This window comes from Sebastes fasciatus, chromosome 19 (assembly GCF_043250625.1).
Source record: "Sebastes fasciatus isolate fSebFas1 chromosome 19, fSebFas1.pri, whole genome shotgun sequence".
NCBI classification, from domain to species: domain Eukaryota; kingdom Metazoa; phylum Chordata; class Actinopteri; order Perciformes; family Sebastidae; genus Sebastes; species Sebastes fasciatus.
In genome coordinates this window covers 6,001,728-6,023,431 of record NC_133813.1, presented here as the reverse complement: position 1 = coordinate 6,023,431, position 21,704 = coordinate 6,001,728, and the positions used below count along the sequence as shown (strand labels likewise).

The 21,704-nt window shown below is 40.4% G+C and overlaps 1 protein-coding gene across 1 annotated transcript; it reads left to right on the top strand.

The window, feature by feature from the left end:
• The first annotated feature begins 125 nt into the window (after positions 1-125).
• ptpa (protein phosphatase 2 phosphatase activator) lies at positions 126-16,021 on the top strand. The gene is made up of 10 exons (XM_074618396.1): positions 126-229; positions 1,721-1,830; positions 2,366-2,452; positions 2,630-2,755; positions 3,388-3,505; positions 4,497-4,596; positions 4,776-4,900; positions 5,357-5,457; positions 10,645-10,752; positions 15,101-16,021. The coding sequence occupies exons 1-10, from the start codon at positions 205-207 to the stop codon at positions 15,173-15,175; spliced, it is 975 nt and encodes a 324-aa protein (XP_074474497.1). The 5' UTR covers positions 126-204; the 3' UTR covers positions 15,176-16,021.
• Positions 16,022-21,704: the final 5,683 nt, after the last annotated feature.

Here is a 21,704-nt window from a genome sequence, read left to right as displayed (position 1 = left end):
TTTATTTATTTATTTATTTATTTATTTATTTATTTATTTATTTATTTCGGACGAAGCCAAAAAGTGTTGGAGAGTGAAATATGTATATAGTATACAACATAACCTGTGACGCTATTTCCTGTTACGAACAGCGGAGGGCGGAAATGAGCTCCGGATGTTGTTAAATCTACCGGAAACCCGCGAAGAAGAGTGTTTAGCCTCACCATGGCGGAAACAGAGCAGCAGTCAGGTAAAGAAGCTTTCTACTCAGCATTAAACACATTTATCTATCGCTTTCTGCTCTCTTGTGTTAAAAGATAGTAGTGTTAACTACTACACCACCCAGCCACATAGGTCATATATATCTAATTACCTTAGGATGAGCCCAGAAGGAACATCGCAGCTGTCTTTCTCTCAGTCAGAGCCATCCATAACGTTGCATGTTCAATAACTTCAGTTGCCTTTTGGGGCTTGTTATTTTACTTCTATACCAAGTTGAGGTCATGTTTTATTAGCAGTTGTTGTCTAACTCAGTTTGCTTGCTTTACTGTGCGGGAGATGTTAGCTAGCACGTAGTATAGTGAATTCACAGGAGAGGTGAAACAGCTAGGTAGCACCTCTGCTGTTTACTCAGTTAGATAGATAGATAAATAGAATAGATAGATAGATGTACTTTATTGATCCCAAATTGGGAAGTTATTGTGTTACAGCAGCAGGTTATTCAAGCAATGCACAGGAACAGTCACCACTAGAGAAATATATCCATAAAATACAAACTATAATACATTATACATCATATACATTAGCAAAGTGTACAAGATACTATATACATTAGCAAAGTATGCAAGTAACTATATACATTAGCAAAGTGTACAATATACTATATACATTAGCAAAGTATGCAAGTTACTATATACATTACTAAAGTATGCAAGTTACTATATACATTAGCAAAGTGTACAAGATACTATATAAATTAGCAAAGTATGCAAGTAACTATATACATTACTAAAGTATGCAAGTTACTATATACATTACTAAAGTATGCAAGTTACTATATACATTAGCAAAGTGTACAAGATACTATATAAATTAGCAAAGTATGCAAGTAACTATATACATTAGCAAAGTATGCAAGTTACTATATACATTAGCAAAGTATGCAAGATACTATATACATTAGCAAGTGTACAATAACGTACTATATATATATATTAGCAAAGTGTGCAAGATATAATGTTTTGTTCTTTATTAAAAAAAATAGCGGAGCGGATGTGGACAAAATGAAATATCACGATATCTTATATCAAATACCTCGATATCGATATTGCGACAATATTATAGGGTTGACTATTGGTGTTTTTACAAAATATTTACACAATGAGATTTTTGATCAATAATCATCAGTAGTGTTGATATAATTTATATAATATATATTGATATAAATAATGACTAAGTGGGTGAAGGCAAATAATAGAACAGCTACAGTAAGTTAAGAAAATGAAATCACTTTACTGCAATGCAGCCTTTAAAACCAGGAAAAGACAACACTTATGCCATATTACGATATCCAAAATCTAATATCGATATATTGCCCAGCCCTAGTAAACATCCACGTCTTTTAAACTCCAGTTTGCAATAAAAATTTATAGTAGACTAAATGAACAATCTCAGATTTAGTGAATACTGGCTGCATGTAATCTGGAATTATCTCCACAATCTGTCTCTTCTTAAACTTCAGGGTCCACTCCTGAGGATGAAGAACCTGAAGTCAAAGACAGCAACACCTTCATGGTACCCAAGAAAGAAATCAGCATGGTGCCTGACATGAGCAAGTGGAAGCGATCTCAAGTAGGTTGCTGCCTGTGGCTGCGTGAACATGTTTCAAAATCGTCCGAGTTTGTTGGACATTCCAAATACCAAACCAAGAACAGGTTTAGAAATAACATGTAGGCCTCACTCAGTGTGTCAGCCTTTAATACACACTGGTGTTTTATCACAGATTAAAAGTGAATTTGTTATTAAATGAATCTCTTTACAACAAAATGGTTATCATCAGCGGTTATAGGCTTTGTTCACACCTGCAGTTTGGTTCCTTTAGTTGTACAGAGGGTTTGTTATTATTTATGATTTTTAGATTGATCCCAAGCAAATTATAATTAAAACCTTGGAAAGTGATTGAAGTTATTACGTTCTTGAGGTGCATTTGTGAAGAGTTTTGTTTGCTGTAGTCCGTCACAGTGGAACACTTGCCTTACCGTGATCCATATGAATTTAGTACAAATATTCCTATTAATATCATAATATTGATTTTAGTTTTTGGGGCAGTTTGTCTGACTACACATCTTACTGCTTTCCAGTTTTTAACACATCTCTCCTCTTACAGGCGTATGCTGACTACATCGGCTTCGTTCTGACGCTGAATGAAGGTGTGAAGGGAAAGAAGCTCCTTAGTGAATATAAAGTGTCAGAGGTATGTTCAAGTTGTGCTTCTAAAACTGAGGCTCAGCAGAGTGAACCAGCCTGTGTCTGTCTGAGCTAAAAACGCTGGTTTAGCCTTTGCTCTTTATTTCTCTTTATACTCTTTAAAGCCATCATGTGATGATGATGATGATGATGTTGATGTCACTGTTGTCTTGTTGTGTGACAGACAGTGGAGAAGTTACTAGATCTTTTGGACACTCTGGACCGATGGATAAATGAGACCCCTCCTGTTGACCAGCCATCCCGTTTTGGTAATAAGGCTTACAGAACCTGGTACGGCAAACTAGACCAGGTTAGTGAACACAAACACACACACTTGCAACGGTCGAAGCTTCGACCGTTGCCATAGTATTCGACCTCCAAATCACTATTCGAATGCTTTGTTTTTAAATTTGTTTTTACTTTTTATGTATAAGTATGTAATAATAATGTATAAATCCCAAAATAGCCCATGAAATAAGGAATAATCCCACAACATTATACATATTCAACATTTATTATTAGTTATTCTAAGACGGATATCACTGTTATTTTTGGGTAGAGGTGGGTGTCTGTAGTCCCGTGCACTGAAACGGGGTAGATGGAGACAGACGGACAGAAAATCATGTCAGCCAACTGCGAATAATTCTCACCGAAGCTTCGAAGCCCAAAAAATGGTATTCGGTACAGCCCTAACCAAAACACACCACCTGTTCGTGGCTCTTGTTTTTTCTCTCAGAAATACAAAACCAATCTGTCAAACAACGTAGCTCCTCCGCCAAGTTTTATGACTCCAGTTCCGAAAACTCAAGCTTTGTTAATCATGTAATGACCTGAATCACGTGTTACGTCCATTTAAAACTCCCACTTATCCAAATGTGCTAGTTTTAATGTTACCTAACAGCAAATATATTTATACATGTGATGGTGTGTGTGTTTGTGTAGGAAGCAGAGGCCTTAGTGGCAACAGTGCTCCCCGCTGACAGATCTGCTGCAGCTCCAGAGATCGCCGTCTATCTGAAAGAGTCTGTGGGGAACGCCACCAGGATAGACTACGGAACAGGTAATAGTGCTGACTGTGTGTATCTGTAATTCTATACAAAGCACTCAAGTTATTGGACAATATAAAATGACAATAATAACGGAGAAATCAGAGGTCCTGGTCACCTAGGCTGGGGGTGTTTGTTGATGTCATCCCTGCCTCTCTTCCTGCTGGTTTCCTGTCAGTTCTCCGCTATGAACTATCTAATAGCGGGGAAAGAATGTTGGTGGACCAACCGTTTAAACTAAACATCAAAACCACTTATTGGTTTATATCTAAATGTAACCATATTGATCTATTGCCTAATCCCAGCCTTGCAGTTTTGCTGGCCTATCACAGCTCCTCTTGTCATAACTCCGGTAGGATCTGTCATGTTGAGAGATGATTACGTAGCTGCTGTGGTGTTTGTTATATTTCAGAAGTGTGGCGCTTTCTGCAAATTGATACCAGGTGCATCAGACTATAGATTTACTATACAGATAATAATATAGGTTTGGCCACCAGGAGGTGCAGTGATGCACTGCAACTCCATTATAGTCGGCTTGATTCAGAGCTTTATAAAGGCAGCAGGCATTTAGTCCTACAAGGGTGAAGAAACATGAGACCAGGAAAAAGACGGAGTTAAGCTTAAAACACTACACTTTGATTTTTTTATTATTTCAAATGTCTTTTTTTGCAATATGTGTAAATGTCTTTACTTTACTCTACTTTAGCTTTAGCAAAGAAGACAATTGGACAAAAGGCCGATCTATTGAGCAGGCAGGTAGAAGTTAAAGTAGAGGTGGTATCAGTGGTAGTATGTAAACTAAACAACTCATAGTAGCAGTAGTAAGTTGTAAAGTAATAGCTAAAAGCAGATGGTAGCTTGAGTGTCAAGTTGTGTTCATCACATTACTGTCAAATCAAGAAAAGGGCTAACCCTGGGTGGTGAGTTCAAGTGAAGCCAGAATTTGACGGCACACAGATGCTGCTCATGTTTGACGATGTTTGATGTGTACTTTTGTCTTCTCAGGTCATGAAGCTGCTTTCGCTGCGTTCCTCTGCTGCCTCTGCAAGGTCGGAGCTCTCAGGGTAGATGATCAGCTGGCTATCGTTTTTAAGGTTTTTAACAAGTGAGCTGTTCTACTTTTCTGGTCCATACTGTACAGATAATGCAATGGTTTTGTTTTTTAGTAGGGATGCACCGATCCAACTTTTTCAGTCCCGGTACCGATAGCGATACCTGGGCTTTGGGTATTGGCCGATACCGAGTACCGATCCGATACCAGTGTTTAACCGTTTGTTTCTGCAGGTATCTCGAAGTGATGCGGAAGCTGCAGAAGACCTACAGAATGGAGCCGGCTGGGAGCCAAGGTGTGTGGGGACTAGACGACTTCCAGTTTCTGCCCTTCATCTGGGGAAGCTCCCAGTTTGTAGGTAAGAGCCTCACTACAGCAGTTCAGTTAAAACTACTGAAACAGTCCTGTGTGTGTAAGAGGGATATGCAGACGGGGTGATTGAGGTTGTTGTGATATGATGCTGATGTTACATATGTGTGAGTGACTGTGTACAGTCAATATAACATGTTGGTGGAAACAACAAAGAGAATTTCATATTGTTTAAGTGTGAAAGGAGCCTAAAGGGACACATGTCTAATAAAGCAGACGTTCTTACATATTCGTGATGACAAGTAATTGACCTCTCTACTGTGCTAATTAAAAGTCATTGCTGTAGTTCTGTTCATCCTGTGTAATGGATATGAGTCCACATGACACTGACAAAGGTCCACGTCTGTAAATCTCCACAGAGCTGATGCTGATCTCAGTTAATGGGAAGGTAAAATGGTGACACCCGGTGGTGAACGTGTGCACTCACAGCTCATTCTCCCTTCAGATCACCCAACACTGGAGCCTCGGCACTTTATCGACGAGAGGGTGGTGAACGAGCATCACCAAGAGTACATGTTCCTGGAGTGCATCAAGTTCATAAATGAGGTGAGAAGATGAAACACACATCTGGGTTCTTTTTTTACCTGCTCAAACATTCACTTTTAAACAACCAGAGATCTCACTCTGTTTGTACTCTGCATCAGTCAACATGCACACTGGATATCCACTTTACAAAATGGTACTTACTATAGTGTTCTAAGTGAAGGTACTGGGGTGGTCAAAATAACAGGAACACTTCTCAATTAATGTAATTCAGCACAAAAGGAATGAAACACATCCTCCCTTGTAATGCTTCTAATGTTTTCAAATGTATGGTAAATTGAGTCATACTATGGTGGCTTTGTACTCCATTGTATTATAAAATAACACCTTACTATTTATTACTTTAAAGCCGCTAGCAACTCGCTGGTGAACATAGTGGAGCATTTAGCAGCTAAAGAAGCAGATCTTTTTTCTATATGTTGCCCAGTGTCTGCTGGATGTGTTAATAGACAACTGGTTGCCATAACAACTTTCTAGGGTGATGATAGAGGGTTATGTTGACAGCTTGTTGCGCTGCCCCCAAGTGGCCGAAAGAATAACGAGTACAGGTTTAACACAAATTGAGACTCCTTCTTTTTTTAGTTTTCCTAGATTTGATATATATATATTAATATTAATATTAGTTTGGTCTTGATTCCAAAAATGTATGGTATAAATCCCATATTTAATATTGTGTATGTAAGCTTTTCAATCGCAATGCAAGAGGAAAGCTCTTTAATCCAAAGGTTCAAAGATGGACAACAAATACTTTTCCAATGTCTAGCAATAAGACGCTTCGCTTGTATTAGCTAAAGGTCATGAGTTCTCAGGGCCAGTGCTTCTGGGATAAGACCAAGGATACAAATATCTGGGCTCACAGGGATTTTTTTTTGTGGATGATGTTAGAGATTGTGTTGATTATTCCTTTCCAAAAATCTTGTATGTGTTTACACTTACACAGATGCAATGAAACAAGGTTCCTTTCTTCGTTCTACATTTTGTACACTTGTCTGGGATATGAGGATTGATTTTGTTGAGTATTTCAGGAGTGACGTATGTTCTCATAAACCAATTATATTGGATCAATTTAAATCTAGAATTAAGAGATAACATTTGTGTTTGATAACAAGCCTTTTCTCATTCATGCTCTGTATAATATCCGTCTGAAGATCCTCTGTCCACGCCATTCTTTTATAATTTGAGCATTCTGTAGACGCCTTTACCAATTTTCCGTAACTTAAATTATTTTCTTACTGTATCCTGTTACTGACCCGTGGGATATGTTTTATCAAATGACATATTTATATATATATATATATATATATATATATATATATATATTCAATATACTTTAAGTAGATATTGTACTTATTTTGTACTGATTTAGCTGTTGGAAATGAATTAGTCCAGGAAAAGGAAGACGGGGGGGGGGGGGGAAGGCAGATGGATTGTGTTGGTAGAGTGCCAGAGCAGGAACCATGCGCTTTGTTTTTGGTTTCGATAGGAAAAGGAGGGGAAGGATCCTTTTCCTCCTTCCCACTCAGACGCACCTCCTCCTTCCCTCTCTTTCCTCCTCCTCCTCCTCTTCCTGCTGTTTGACCTCTCCCTCCTCCTCACGGTCATGAAAGGATGCTGCTGTTGTGTCAAGAGGGGAAGAAGGGCCTCCGTGGTTCTCCTTGTACAGTTTTATTTGTGATTTTTCTCGTCTTTTTTCACTTGTCTCTTTTGTTGTGACTATGTTTTAGAGCTCAAAGACGATAAACAGAAAAAGAACCTGCAAATATTTTGATCATTAATTAATTGTTTCAGTCATTTTGCGACCTTAATACCAAACGTTCTTTGGTTCCGGCTCCTCCAGTGTTCGGATGTGCTGCTTTTCTCTGTTTAACATCATTCTAAACTGAATATCTTTGAGTTTGGGATTGTTGTTCAGACTGGCTGAATACTGTATTTATCATATGATTACAGTTATGAGTGATGCACTGGGGCTAATAGACTCAAGGATAGAGGTCTCATTGTGTGGGTGTTCCTGCGTTGTCACTGGTGCTGTTGTGTTCGACATTGTGCTCCACAATGTTTTCACTCTCACATTGTTATACAATTAGTTATTATGAGTGAATGTTGTTCGAGTTGTCAGTCTGATTTTAAGTTCTGTAGTTTATGAACCACAATTTAAAATGAAATGTGTCAATCCAAGTAAATACAGTCTGTAAATGCAAATACATTACAAACATTTTAGTGCTGAAATGACAAATTCCCATCATAACGTCAGAAAGGGTTCCATAGGCCCGGGTCGGTTCACTTCGGCCGCACAGTGCCGTGGTCCTGCTTGGTAGAAGGACTGACCACGGCCGACCCGCGGCGGTCTCTTACTGCGTCCTAGGTGTCTGTGCTGCAGGTGAACAACTTTACCTTTTGCTGTGCTGTGCAGCGGAAAAACACACACCATGCCAGCACGGATGACTGCTCGCGGCCGTTCACGGCACGGCTTGGCACGATGAGTTAAATGCCATACTTCCTCTGATCTTTCAAGTAGAGTTCCTTTTTTTGTTCATAGCATCCCAAATTATATTTTTTGTTTTTCATCAACAATCATCATCCACATGTATGTGTTGATGTTGAGATCAGCTGTTCCAGTGGCGGAGCATCGTAAAACACTTCATTCAAACTCGACAGAAACAAAACAAAACTCACCAAAACCGTCGTCGTTAGTCTTTCCAACAATCACCAACTCTGGTTTGGTCGAAATAAACTCTTATTTCACCGAGTTTGATGTGAAAATATGCCGTACTGTTCAGAGGATGAGATCGGCGCATGATGCGCGCATATGCAGATGATCGGAGGAGACCGGCGGCGTTGAAAAAAAGCCTGCCCTTTCACAACTACTCGCTGACTGCTAACGTTACTGGCGTTTAATAGCAGTCTACTTCTGTGCACGAGTACGGTATGGAGCGTTCACACTAATGAAACAAACTGGACTTTGGGGGCAAGTGTACTTGGGTCCGGGTCCCTGATGTCAAAGCACCCTAAATGTTCCAGGACAATACCGGTTTCTGATTGGCTAGTAGGTGAACACCTTAAATGTGGTTCCAGTCAACCAATACCCATATAACAGATAATATTTAACTGTGGGTAACCATAGCAACAATACTGAGGCTTAATAGTTAATACCTCTGAAATCGACCTTTAAAATACGGGTTACAAAATATGTTTTTTTAATGAGGTGAGTGAAACAGAATAAACACGATAAGATACTTTGAGGCGTTCTTTCCTCTTGGATCTATTACTCGCCTTATTCACTCTTTAGTTAACTGGAGCTCAGACAGGCCTCGGAGCTTGCACCATTCCATATGCACACCCGAGTCCCTATTCACACACATGTGGATACTTCAAACTCATGTTCTTTTTTTTTTGATTCACACACAAGGCTCTAGTGTGTATGTGTGTGTGTGTGTGTGTGTGTGTGTGTGTGTGCGCCGTCCTAAACATGAGTCACTTCCTTCCCCACATGCTGCTGTGAATCACTCCTTCCTCCAGGGAATACGGGCTGTCTCCACCCCCCTTTTCCTCCCTCTTCCAATGCCCTTCCCCCATGTGTTCTCATGCGAGGCCCTGGAAAGTGTCTAGAGCTGTGTGTGTGTGTGTGTGTGTGTGTGTTCGGGGTTGGGGTTGGGGTGATGGAAAAAGGAGGGGGTTGTTAGATTGATGCCCCTGGGTTTGGGTTCCCCTGCCTCTTGGGAAAAATGGTGGGAAAACGGTCCATAGTCTTCACTTCATTCAGACATTTCTGAATTCATACATTTATTTTTGTCAGTCTCACTTGTTTCCGTGACTGTCGACCTTTTGTTCTTCTGTATATTCCTACTATTCGTTGTCTGTCTATAAGCTAACAACACACTGGTTGTTGATTCCAGGATGTATTATTGTTATTTAGGTGATTGCTGATTACATTGCTGAAAGTATTCAATGCAATAAGACAGCAATGTCATTTTTTGCACTTTTCCATTATAAGGGTTTGATTGAGGAAAACAGGCAGCCTGTTGTGTTTCATATTGTTTTTAGTCCCGCTCGTGAATTTTTCTTTCAGCCTCATTTTACACATCTGGTCTTATCTTCAGGAGAACAAACGATAAAAAATGATAAAAGAGCCAAACAATTATAGAGAGCCGAAGTCCCGCCCCTTCCGGTGGACAAAAAAAGAATGACTCCAAATACATGCTAATGTTGCTTGGTGTCTGCTGGATGTCTAAATAAGCAACTTAGGCCCTGTTCAGACCTGGTATTAACATGCGGACAGCTTTAAGTACAGGTTTGAATGCACTCAAGACGCATTGAGGACGCATGAGATCAGATCTCATAGACGACAGCTGGACGGCAGACTCCAGATCAGCTCTTACTGCTTGTTTTCCTCCAGTCTGTGAAATCTTGCAGATGCCATTAGGAGCGCCGGAAGACACAGAGGCACATGATTTTTTTTTCAGATTAGCTGTCTCATGCACTACTGTTTGGATATAGAGACCGCTTTATATATTTGTAATCATATTTGCTCCATTTCTACCCACTGTAGCTTTAAGTGTGCACATCCTTCATTGTCACTAGTGCTGCATTTCTCACATTCCCTTGCTGAACCAGTAGTTCCCTTTTAAAAACTACAAAATCTGCTGTAAAAACCGGACTTGGATATAAAAAGGTTGTCATCTGTTTGTCGATTTGAGAAAAGCAGCTTCAGTCAGCTTGAATTCAGATATTTGCAGTAGATTCCAATGGTGACCCATTTTCACTGCGTCAAAACGAACAAAAGTTGTCCATAGAAACTTCTCAAACCACTCCTGCCACTTCTCCACTGTCAATCAATAAAAACTCACTATGCGCCAGACTAGGTCTTTTTCTGCCATGAAAATGGGTCATCACTGGGAGCCACTACAACGGAGTCGGCTGAACAAACTAAACTTTTTGAAAGCCACTTTTCCAGCCTACAGAGGGAGTGCTTCAGACTCTTTTTAGAGGACCCAACCTGTGTGATGCAATAGAATGAACTAAAGAGATGAACTGTGGTTTAGATGCTAATCAAAGGTTGGAGTTAGATGGTTATTGGGTGTCATTTTGTGACTTAAGCCTGCACACAAACATACACTGTGCCTGCTGATGACCAGATGTTTCTCACTTGTACCTCTTTCACCTCATCTTTGTCACTCTTTCTCTGTTCTGTAGATGAAGACGGGTCCGTTTGCAGAGCACTCCAACCAGCTGTGGAACATCAGCGCTGTTCCTAACTGGGCCAAAGTCAACCAGGGCCTGGTCAGAATGTACAAGGCTGAGGTACGCTCGCTTCGTTCTCTCTCATCGTCACTGATCAGTCAATTTTTAAGTGGTTTCATAAAGCTTCAGTTTAGTATCATTGTTTGTAATCTTGGCTGACCAGAAACTAAAAACACTAAAAAGAAGAAAAGAAGTTAAATTACAACTTACATAGAAAACCACAAAATTTGAACTGCATCTATAGACGATATCTTTGTCAAAGTTTGTGCTCTCCTCTTCTAATGAGCTAGTACCTTACCACAGTGAATTGGAGGGAATGCATTTGTTCCATGTGCTCCTGTCTGTTCTGACTGTAGACCACGCTGCATCTCTTTGGTGGAGCAGTTCAAGCTCCAGCAGAGAAGGGTTATGTAATAACGGAGGGAGTGACACAGATATATATATATTCATCCAGTTTGGACTCTCCAGTTCTCTTGGTGTTCCCTCAAAGGTCAGCACAGCGGCTTTAAAATTGGTGCACAAGGCCAAATAGAGAGCCGAAGTCACGCCCCTTTCCGGTGGACCCCATGGGACCTTAGCTAAGTTAGCTAGCTGGCTAGTGTTGGTGACGTATAATGCCCGAGACGAGAGATGTGGTTCACTGAGCAGTTTCACACAAAACTAAATGATACAACGACAAAGCCACGACGAACTGCGACTTTCTTGACCTGAAAAATATGTTTTAAATTGACAAACATCATATGTGTGATTCATGGTGTAATTCAAACGGGATCAAAAAATGATTTGTCTCTCTCCGTTGACTACCGCTCATATTTGTTCTGAAATAAGGTCCCGTGGCGGTCCACCGGAAGGGGCGGGACTTATATGCTCTCCATTGTGTTCTGTTCATTCATGCTGCTCTACCTTGGTGCGGGCGTCTTCCGGTCTGGCCACTAGTCATGTGATTTACCAACGCAGCGGGACGTTGCGTTACGTTTCTCCAGAAGTTGATTCGGTTTCAACTTATCGCTGCAGGCCGCTGTGTTTTTTAAATTTGTTATTTTTTCGCCACCCCCTGCCGTCCCCACCGCTGCAGCCTAAACGCACAGGACTGGTGTGAATGCAGCCTAACAGACTGGCTCTTTTAGTAGTACAGGAGAGAGAGGCAGGAAAGGGTTAAGAGTGGAGTGGAGAGAATGGAATTGTGTGTGTGTGGGGGTGGTTGGGGGTGGGGTTGGGGGGATGTCTAAGCCCGTTCTCCCCGCCTGCATGCCCACATCCTGTGTTTTCCAGAGCAGCCTGTGAGTCTTCCCAAAGAGCTGAGGGGCCAAGCTGTCTGCCTCCCCCCCCCTCCTCCCTCCCTCCCTCCCTCCCTCCCTCCCTCCTCCCTCCTCCGTTTGCCGTTCCCTTCATTAAATCCTCCCCTCCCTCTGTCCCGACCTTCCTCCAGGCCTGGAGCAACCATCAGCAGACTTGCATTCCTCTCTCCCTTTTCGTGGCCCCACACAGGGTTTTCGGCAGAGAGTTGTACTAGACCTAGAAAGAGCAGAATCCACCATTTTCTGTCTGAGAGAGGAGGCGATTCCTGGGCCTCGTCGTCTGCTCGGAACATAAACTGATTGTGTGAAATTACACACTTTTGCACATTTTATCCCGTTTACTAGCAGTCATGTATAAGTGGATTTTTTTTTTCTTCTCCTTCTCCAGGCAGCTCATTTCAATGTTCTATACAAAATCTACTTGCACAGACTTGCTTGAGCTGATAATTCATCACCGTGAACATCATGTCTGATTTATTGTTGTCAAAGACGAGCGAAGTCTCAACAAGTTAATTTACATACTGGAGAGAAATGGATGAATTCCAAAAGGAAACTCGTTAAACACACGTTAACAGATAAGGCTGGTGTTATTCTGTAGTTTTCTCATTGTTAAATCGTTTGAAAAGATGTCACCCAGTGCAACAGCGTGGCTCATTGGTGTGTTTTTAATCGTTTTTGGGGTGGCTGTGGCTCAGGGGGTAGAGTGGGTCAATGTCAACAAGGTTGGCGGTTCGATCCCCCGGCTGTCTGCATGTCGAAGTGTCCTGGAGCGAGACACTGAACCCCAAGTTGCTCCTCGGGAGCTTTACAGCAGCCCACTGCTCCTAATGCTGTTTATATTTTTTATTTTGCACAAATTAAGACGACACAAACATAACGAAAACATAGATATTATACAGTGCAGGAAGAAGCACACTGGGCTTATCTGAAGCCTCCACCTAGAGATTAGATTAATATACAGAAATAATATGACTACATAATAGTGATGACAAACAATTAGAACAAGATATATACAATAACAATATAATATTGAATAAAAAAGACAAGAAGTGTGCGTGATGTGAATAAGCAAATGTGTGTGCGTGTAAGTGTATGGATTGTGTTTGTGAAGGGGATATTGGTTTAAACATCTACATTGACTTCTGGGCAATAGAAATCAAACATACATGAACAACATGGGGAAACAACAAATTAGAAAACAGCAATTAAATGACCCTTTAATCAATTTTTGAAACATTTAATAGATGAAGTTTTTTGATAGATGTTAAAAACTGCTCCATAATTTGGTCCCCCTAAATCTTATTGAAAGTTGACCTCTACTAGTGAGGAATTTAGGAGGATGAAGATCTAGAGACTGACGGGTTGAGTAAGAATGGACCTGAGAATTTGCTTTAAAACAGGTCTTGAACTGCTCAGGAATATTCCCACCAGAAAGTATAAATAAAAACACGTATTTGAGAAATATTGATGTCATAAATAGTAAGAGAGTTTCTGAAACATGCAGAGGTCCCATTTCATGTATGTCACCATAGTGATAAGTTTTTGACAACAATGGTACAAAGGAAGAAGAGATATGGATGGCTTTCCTAGCTAGATTGACAATAAGGGGGTTTCTGAGCAGTTTCCAGAACACAAGTGCTCGCAATCCAATCGCCGAAAAATGCAATTCTTTCAGAAATCTCCAAAATGTCAAAAGTTTTTGATACCAAATCACAGCATGGCTTTTTCTATGGTGTTCCTCAAGGTTTTGGTGTCTTAATGTGGTATTTTGGAGGGATTATTGATCATTTTTTTAAATTCTTGAGTGGTAAAAAATGGTTAAATTTAGCACCAAATCTGTGTAACAAATGGTATCAACCCAAAAATTGCTGCAACAACATATGAGACATAATAAATCATGAGAATGACCATCATATGCTTCCATAATAATGTTCTAAACCCATATACACTTTTACAATTCATTTTAAATATTTTTAGTATTAGTACATTTTTAGTACATTTTAGTATTTCTGATTTATGACTAGAACAACTTGACACACAGTGCTGAGCTGCATCTCAAATTAATCTTCAGGTTCTCAGCTTTCAGATGATGTACACCACTTCTATGTGACATCTACTGTTGACCTGCTATCTCTCCCTAAAGACCTCCTGTACCCCCCTAAAAAAAGACAAAAACGGGTCTATTGTGGGTCTTAGAGGGTTAAACACTGTGTTCTGTAGGAAGAGTCAGCAGTGTGTGTGGTTTGTTGGTAACAGGGACTGTAGCGTACAGAAACACTGGTGAACTTCACTATAGAGCACCCATCAAATGTGGATCAAGTTAGGAGACGTGTCATCAACGGGTTTGCCATAACTCTGAATCTATGTTAATACATTTAATTTCGAGTATGATGGCCACTGCATGTTTTGTGTGATCTGTGTGATCGATGACACTTAGATGATTTTACACATTTTCATTGATTTAAATATGTGTTTGGACCAAAGGTCTCTGAGGCATGCGTTTCCACCCCAGTTGTGCCCAGATGATCATGACTGATAGTGTCACTGCGCAGACAGACTGAGCACAAGAGTTCACTTCCACTGTGCTCCCCCAGCACAGCACAGCCTCCCAACCCCCACCGCAGACACCCACCGCCCCCACCCACCGCCGCCGCTCCCCAAAACCATGTCAGTACGCACCCAGGGCTTCCTCCAGGCCGATCCACAGCCATTTTGAACAAAGTGAAAGGAAAGTGGGAAGAGTTAACAAGCAACACTTTAGGTCATGGCTAACTCTCGGTTTAAAGGTCCCATTTCGTGCTCATTTTCAGGTTCATACTTGTATTTTGTTTTTCTACTAGAACATGTTTACATGCTGTAATGTTCAAAAAAACCTTTATTTACCTCATACTGTCTGCCTGAATATACCTGTATTTTTACGAGATTACATTTGAACACATCATGATAACGTTGTAATTTACCTTCGCCCAATAGTCATTTTTTACTGAGCAGAGCTTGAACGTTTCATAATTGTAACTCAATGGCACCTCCTTTAACGTTAGTAGCTTCACACAATGTTCCACGCTGTCTTTCATGTTGGTAAAACAGTCCTCTCTTCTTTTTTATTCCAGTGTTTGGAGAAGTTCCCGGTGATCCAGCACTTCAAATTCGGTAGCCTGTTGTCCATCCAGCCGAGCAAGCCTTGACACTCATGCCACGCACACGCACACGATGGAAAAGACCAAAATCCCGACAGTTGGAACCAACAGTTTTCCCCGTTTCCTCCGGCATCCTCACATGCAAATCCAACAGTAGCAAAATCAACCACATGTAGTATGACAACACGCATCCCCCACATGTGCACGCATGTGGTCCGGAAAGCTAGTAGGCCATCCATAACTTGAATGCAGTGCATGTTGTGGATGACCTTTTGTGATTTTGGAGCTTATTTATATTTTTTGTCATTTTATTTATATAATGATAGAGTTTGAATCAGGCTCCTTTTTTTGAGGTTTTTTTTTTTTTTTTTTTAGTGCTTGAATTTACCTCAGTGTGGATCTTCATGAGCCGTAGTGAGTCGATACAAACTTTGCGTGACTTTTTCAAAACCCTTTTTCATAATTTCTTTTGCTTTTAAGGCCAAATGTTTTAATTTTGTTTCAGATATACCAATATTTTAATTACCAACTTCATCCCAACATATTAATAATTCGCTAAGAAATAACTGTGGGTGTTTTTTTCTTAAACAAAATGTCTTGACAGTTCATTGTCTTGCTCAGAGGAGAAAGGACAAGATGTTTAAAGCTTCCATAACAGCTCATCCAAAATGTACAGAATTTCATTGACCATAATTTCATGAAAAAGTGAGTTTAGGTAAGAATCTTTGCATGAAATCTCTTTTATTTTGCCCCTCACAGTCTGCTCCCTAACCAGTCACTGTCACTAATCTATGCCCATCATAGCCCAGCAGTTCAGTGAGGGTTAAACATTGTAAATTGACAAACCATACTTGAATAAATTCTTGTGGTTGTGCTGTGCAGCTTTTTCCTGAACCCAGGTGAAATATTGTAGTTGTTTTTTTTACCCCCAGGTTTTAAATGTGATGCATTCTGCGTGTGTTTCAATTTATGGCACATTTAAAGAACAAAGGTTTGTGCTTTTAATTTAATAAAATAAACGCTATTTTTGTGTGATTACATTGCACCTGATTTTAAATTTCTCATCTTCTATCTGGTGACGCGACCCATGAATTTTGTTCTCGGTCTCCATGTTGAAGCCGCTACATGTACAGTTTGAGAATGTCCTGTTCTTAACTGTTGCAACTAAAGACCTTTGACTCCTTGATAAGTTTCCTAGAATATCAGATTCAGCGCCATAATTGTGCTTGATTTGAATATATGTTCGTAATTGGAAAATAGACTTTGACTTGCGTGTGACCCAGAGATGAACCCAGCAGTGAGGCAGATGGATTCTGAGATGAGGAGAGAAAGTGTTGAATATTACATGAGTAAGGATACTTTACTCCTTCATGTGATGGATGATTTTTTATTTTTTGTGGTTACCAGGAGTAGGGGAACTCCGATTCATGTCAGATTTACAATTCCAAAACAACATGTAACAGTCCTTTTTTTTTTACTTACTACAAGTCCTCATAAGGACCGGGCTGGAATTCCCCTTACGTACAGGATGTTGGACTGCAGCAGAGAGAGCTGAGCACAGCGGTCCAAAAGCGACTGAGGGACTTTGTTGTTCAACTAGAACAGCAGCTGTGAAGGAGTGAAATGTCATCAGGTGAGACGCTCTACTGATGAATCAGCTTAGTATCATGAGCTCCTGCTCCTTGACTCACTGCTTTATTCAGCCAATCCTCTTCAACCTCACAATCATCAGTAGTTGTATTTACCAGGACTTTGTGTTCAGTCCGGTGCTAAATATATCTCAAGAACTGGTGCACTGAAAAAGACACCATGTAATAAAACTGGAATCCAGGCTTAAAGGGACTGTATGTAACTTTTTACACGTATGAATAGTTTTTTATTGCAAATGAGGGAACAGGTTGTAACCTAAAACATTAGACCTTCAGCGACTTTCTGTGTTTCCTCTATCAGCCTGTAGACTGCTTTTAATGTGAAGGACTTGGGTCGGTGTCCCAGCGGATGTGACGTCATGCGCATCACATCGTGTGTGCTTACTCTTTTTAACGCAGCTACAGGGATAGCTAACGATAGCTAACGGTTGGTTAGAAATGGAGTCCGGTAACACAAATAAACAACCAGACTCCAACACAAACTCCACGGAAACACAAAAAACTCAAAGTTAAATCTAGTGAAACCCGTCTTGTAAAACAGGAATGTGACCGACGTCGGGCGAAAACTAGGATCAACATCGGCCGGGCCTTCGATTCATGGAGGGAGCTTCGTTCGGTTTTAGGTATAAAAACGGACCCCGAGCTGGCAAAATTCCTACTGGACAGTCTTTACTGCAAAGCATGTGAAATAAATAGTGATATTGTGGTTTTAGCTGTGTGTTGCCTTGCTTTTTTGACTGAAGTTTGCTTGCGTCTACGTAGCAACAGGACGCTGACTGTCGTTGACTTTACGGCCACAAGTGTCGCTGTTAACAAGCAATTTCTGATTCTTACATTGAGTCCCTTTAAACTCCACTGTTTGTTCCTGTCAACAGTCTGAACGTGTTGCTCAACGCTACACGTGAGCTGCCTACTCAACATCCTCAAAAAAATCAACATGGCATTTTCTCACAATCAAACTGGTGAACCATCTTTACTTCTTTAAAGCTGCTGTAGGCAGAACGTTTTTGGCATCATTGGGCAAAAATTCCATAATAACCTTTCAGCATATTAATAGATAACATATAATTCAAGTGTTCTGAGAGATAACTAGACTTCTGCACCTCCTCATGGCTCTGTTTGCAGGCTTTAAAAAATCTAAAGACTTTGGCCAATCACAGGTCATTTCAGAGAGGGAGAGCGTTCCTATTGGCTGTGCTCCAGCTGGTGGGCAGTGCTTGGTATTTCCTCAAGAGATCTCAACATGGCTGCCGGCCGGGTCACAAACTTTCTCATTTCACAGCTAAACAGTACACTACAAGATGTTTCTGGAAACATTTTAGGACAGAAATAGCCATTACACAAACATAATATTGATTCATATTTGATCAGCGCTGCCTAGTTTGACCGTTTGATCGAAGTTCGCAAGTGATTGACTCGTGGCTCTCATAGACGGAGAGAGATTTTTTCAGATTACCAGTCTCTGTTTGTTAAAAATAACTTTAAAAATTAGAATTTGGCTGCAGAACTTTTAAACAAAATTCCTGGGTTGTTGAGGAGTGATGACCTCTGACCCCCTGCGTTGGGTGATGCACCATCTTCCTCGATACCCGATCTCCAAACTCAAAGAGAAAAGTCGGCATCCCTGTGATTCACAAGTGAGTGTGCATGTTGGATTGGGGGTACAACTGTGAGGAAGAAAAGGCTGAATTTGGTCGGCCTCACTCTGGAGGAATGTTTGGAATGGGACAGCTGCGTCGACCCGTTCCGACATGTCTGGGCTTCAAATGTGGACTTCATGGAGGCTGTTCTGAAATGGGAGGCAGCTGCAGACTTAAGATGGTGGAGAGCAGTTGTGGAAAGTACCTAAGTACATTTACACTTAAGAACAATTTTGAGGTACTACGTATACCTTATACCTCTACTTCACTACATTTCAGATGGAAATATTGTACTTTTTCCTGCACTACATTTAGTAACACTTCATTTTACAGGTCCGCAAACTTCATGGTAATTAGGTGATAATTAGCAAGTAACCTATTTGAAATTTCTTTGGAATTACTGCCAAATTACCCCAATATTTACCTCAAAATTTATCAAACATTACTTTATTATAAACATTATTTAATAATTAAATGCTAAAATAGCATAAAATGGTTAAAATAGGGCCCTTAGGCTTGAGAAGCGGCTGTGCGCTGCTCTTCATCAGAGGTGGAAAACTAACAGAAGACACTTCTGATCAGCACAAATCTCACCAGTGTGACTTATTGTCTACACAAATGTAACCTGGTAGCTAATGTCATGATTCAGGGAGTTTTTGAAAGAAATTATTATGCTAATTATCTATTTATCAGCAGACATGGAAATAAAGCATATCAATTAACTTTGTATTCTTTAATAATAATAAGAATCATAATTAATCATTCATTCCATTTCCTCATCTGAGATTTTATTAGCAAGTTATTATCATTTTAAAAATTACATCTTTTCTATTTTCAGTGTGCAAGAAACACTGTGACCTAATTAGTTTTTTATCATGATATGCAAATAAGATACAGCATAGTTTGTCCCCAATATGCAAATAAGAGCATAACCTCGTTTTCAATGAGCTCATTAATATTCAAAGAGGGTGTGGTCTGTTTGTGTCTGTGGTTTGTCTATATGATATATCAATATGCATCCGTTCTCATGCACCAGAGGCGGGGTCTATATTTGTGCCTTTTAACTTATGAATATAGGGGAGTGACCTGTGTGTAAATACAAGCGTGGTCTATTTTTTCATCACTATGCAAATTAGCGTGTGACCATGCTTAACTTAATCTATGTCATCCTGTATAAGGTCTAAATATGTGACGAGGGGCATGGCCTGTTTTTCATTAAATAGGACAGTTGTCGTAGTTTAATTTAATGTGTAAGTAATCAACAGCTCATTTGTGGGGGGTTTTCTCACCACTTTATATTTCCAGAAGCAAGAGGACCTCTCTTGCCCTTCTGTTTGTGTCCCAAGGTGTCATTGTTAGAAAGTGTAAAGTGTTTCATGTCTGCCTTTATCCTGATGAGCTCTGAGAGGAGCAGCAGGCTCACCTGTGCTGTTCAGAGTCAACTAGGCCCAGGTGAGTCCAATCAGAAGACAATCAGGACTCCTATAAGTAGGAGGGGAGGAGCAGAACATCTGTTTGCTCTGCATGCTACCAGCTAGACTGTCCCCTGTCTTCATCAAGTGCGTCTTCTGAAGTGAGTTGTTCTTCATGCCTTTGTGTTCACTTTATGACTGCCCATGTTTCTCTCTAAAATGAGTCGTGCGGCTCAAAATTCCCAGCTTAAGCGCAGCCTCACAGAGCTGCTAGCAAGGCTGGAGACTCCTGTGTGAATGTCGGTTTTCAACGCTGCAAACCCCACAAACTTAAGTGCTATTAACGTCCATTGTATTTGGTTTTATTTTAAAGTTAAAGGGGTCATATCATGCTCATTTCCAGGTTCATGTTTGTATTTTGTGTTTCTACTAGAACATGTTTACATGCTTTAATGTTCAAAAAACACATTATTTTCCTCATATACTGTCTGTCTGAATATACCTGTATTCACGCTCTGTCTGAAACGCTCCGTTTTAGCGCATTTCAACGGAATGTCAACGGAATTGCGTTGCTAGGAAACAGCTTCGGTCCATGTTTACATCCTGTCAGCTGATGTCATTCACATACACTGCAACAGGAAATAAACTGGGACACATTTAGTATGTTTACGTTTAAAACTGTGAAATGTTCTAAATATAGTATATTTGTGACATCACAAATGGACAGAAATCCTGACGGCTAGTTTCAAACGCAAAATTTCTAAATACGGGCTGTGTATTTCTCCGTGGATTGAGTGTTTTGATACTTTCACAGTATTTATATATCACTTAAACCTGCTTTATAATATAAAAGACATGAAACTCACACTTTGTACAATATGGGACCTTTTAAAAGTTTTATTTGGATGGAGGCAGACATACTGGATAAATAAAATCTGCATTGTTAGGTACCACTAAAGGTAAATGAGGCAATCAGATTTGTTTGTAATTTAATACTGAAGTAAAACACCAGCCTATTTATATTTATTATTAATATTATTATATGGAAATCTGGCTAAAAAGGGAGAGTTTTCAGATGAGTCCACTGGACCTGGTCTGCATCCCCCCTGACCTCCCCTCCCCCCACAGACCTCTGAGCAACCTGGCTGACCTGTACGATCTCTGCTGCCAGTCTGCCTCCCCCCTCCCAGAACACCTATTCCCTAAAGTCCTCCCCCCGCCACAACCCCTCCAAACCACTCCCTTCTGCTGTCACATTTGGCCTCCTCCCCCTCTGCAAACCCCCCAACACATCAACCTCCTCTCCTGACAAAGCATGCCTCCCTCCCCCCTTACTAACCCCCTCTCTCAGACTGCACCTCTCCCCCTCCCTCTGTTGTCTTCCTCCCAGCAACCCCACACCACAACACTCGTACCCCACCCCACCCCACGTCATCCCCCAGATCACAGAAGTGAGTGACTGGTAAAATAAATAAGAACACTCCAGAAATAAGTTGACTTTTAGTGTTTTTTATCCTCAAATCTGTTGGTTTTAATCCATTTTATTTCATTGGATTTGCATAACCATATATCCCATACACTAAGTTTTTATGTATATTGTCTTTATTTTTCATAATATGTATTTCAACAGAATCAAACCAGACCAAATCAAAATATTGAGGGGGAAAAAAAAACTAAATGGATATGTGAATGACAATAAATCAATGAGAAAGCACTCATGCCAAACAGGCAGCGGGTGTGAGTCTTTCCCAATCCAGATGGAGGAGCTGTGTATACACCATGAAACAAAAACCATTGTAGCAGAGAGAGGGCTGAACCGTGGTTTGTTTCTGATATCATTTCATGGTTTTTGTTTTGTTGGAATCTTTATTTTTTG

Coding starts and splice junctions, on each gene's coding strand:
- ptpa (XM_074618396.1), top strand. CDS start 205: ATGGCGGAAACAGAGCAGCAGTCAG. Junction 1,831..2,365: donor GCAAGTGGAAGCGATCTCAA/GTAGGTTGCTGC, acceptor CTCCTCTTACAG/GCGTATGCTGACTACATCGG. Junction 2,453..2,629: donor GTGAATATAAAGTGTCAGAG/GTATGTTCAAGT, acceptor GTTGTGTGACAG/ACAGTGGAGAAGTTACTAGA.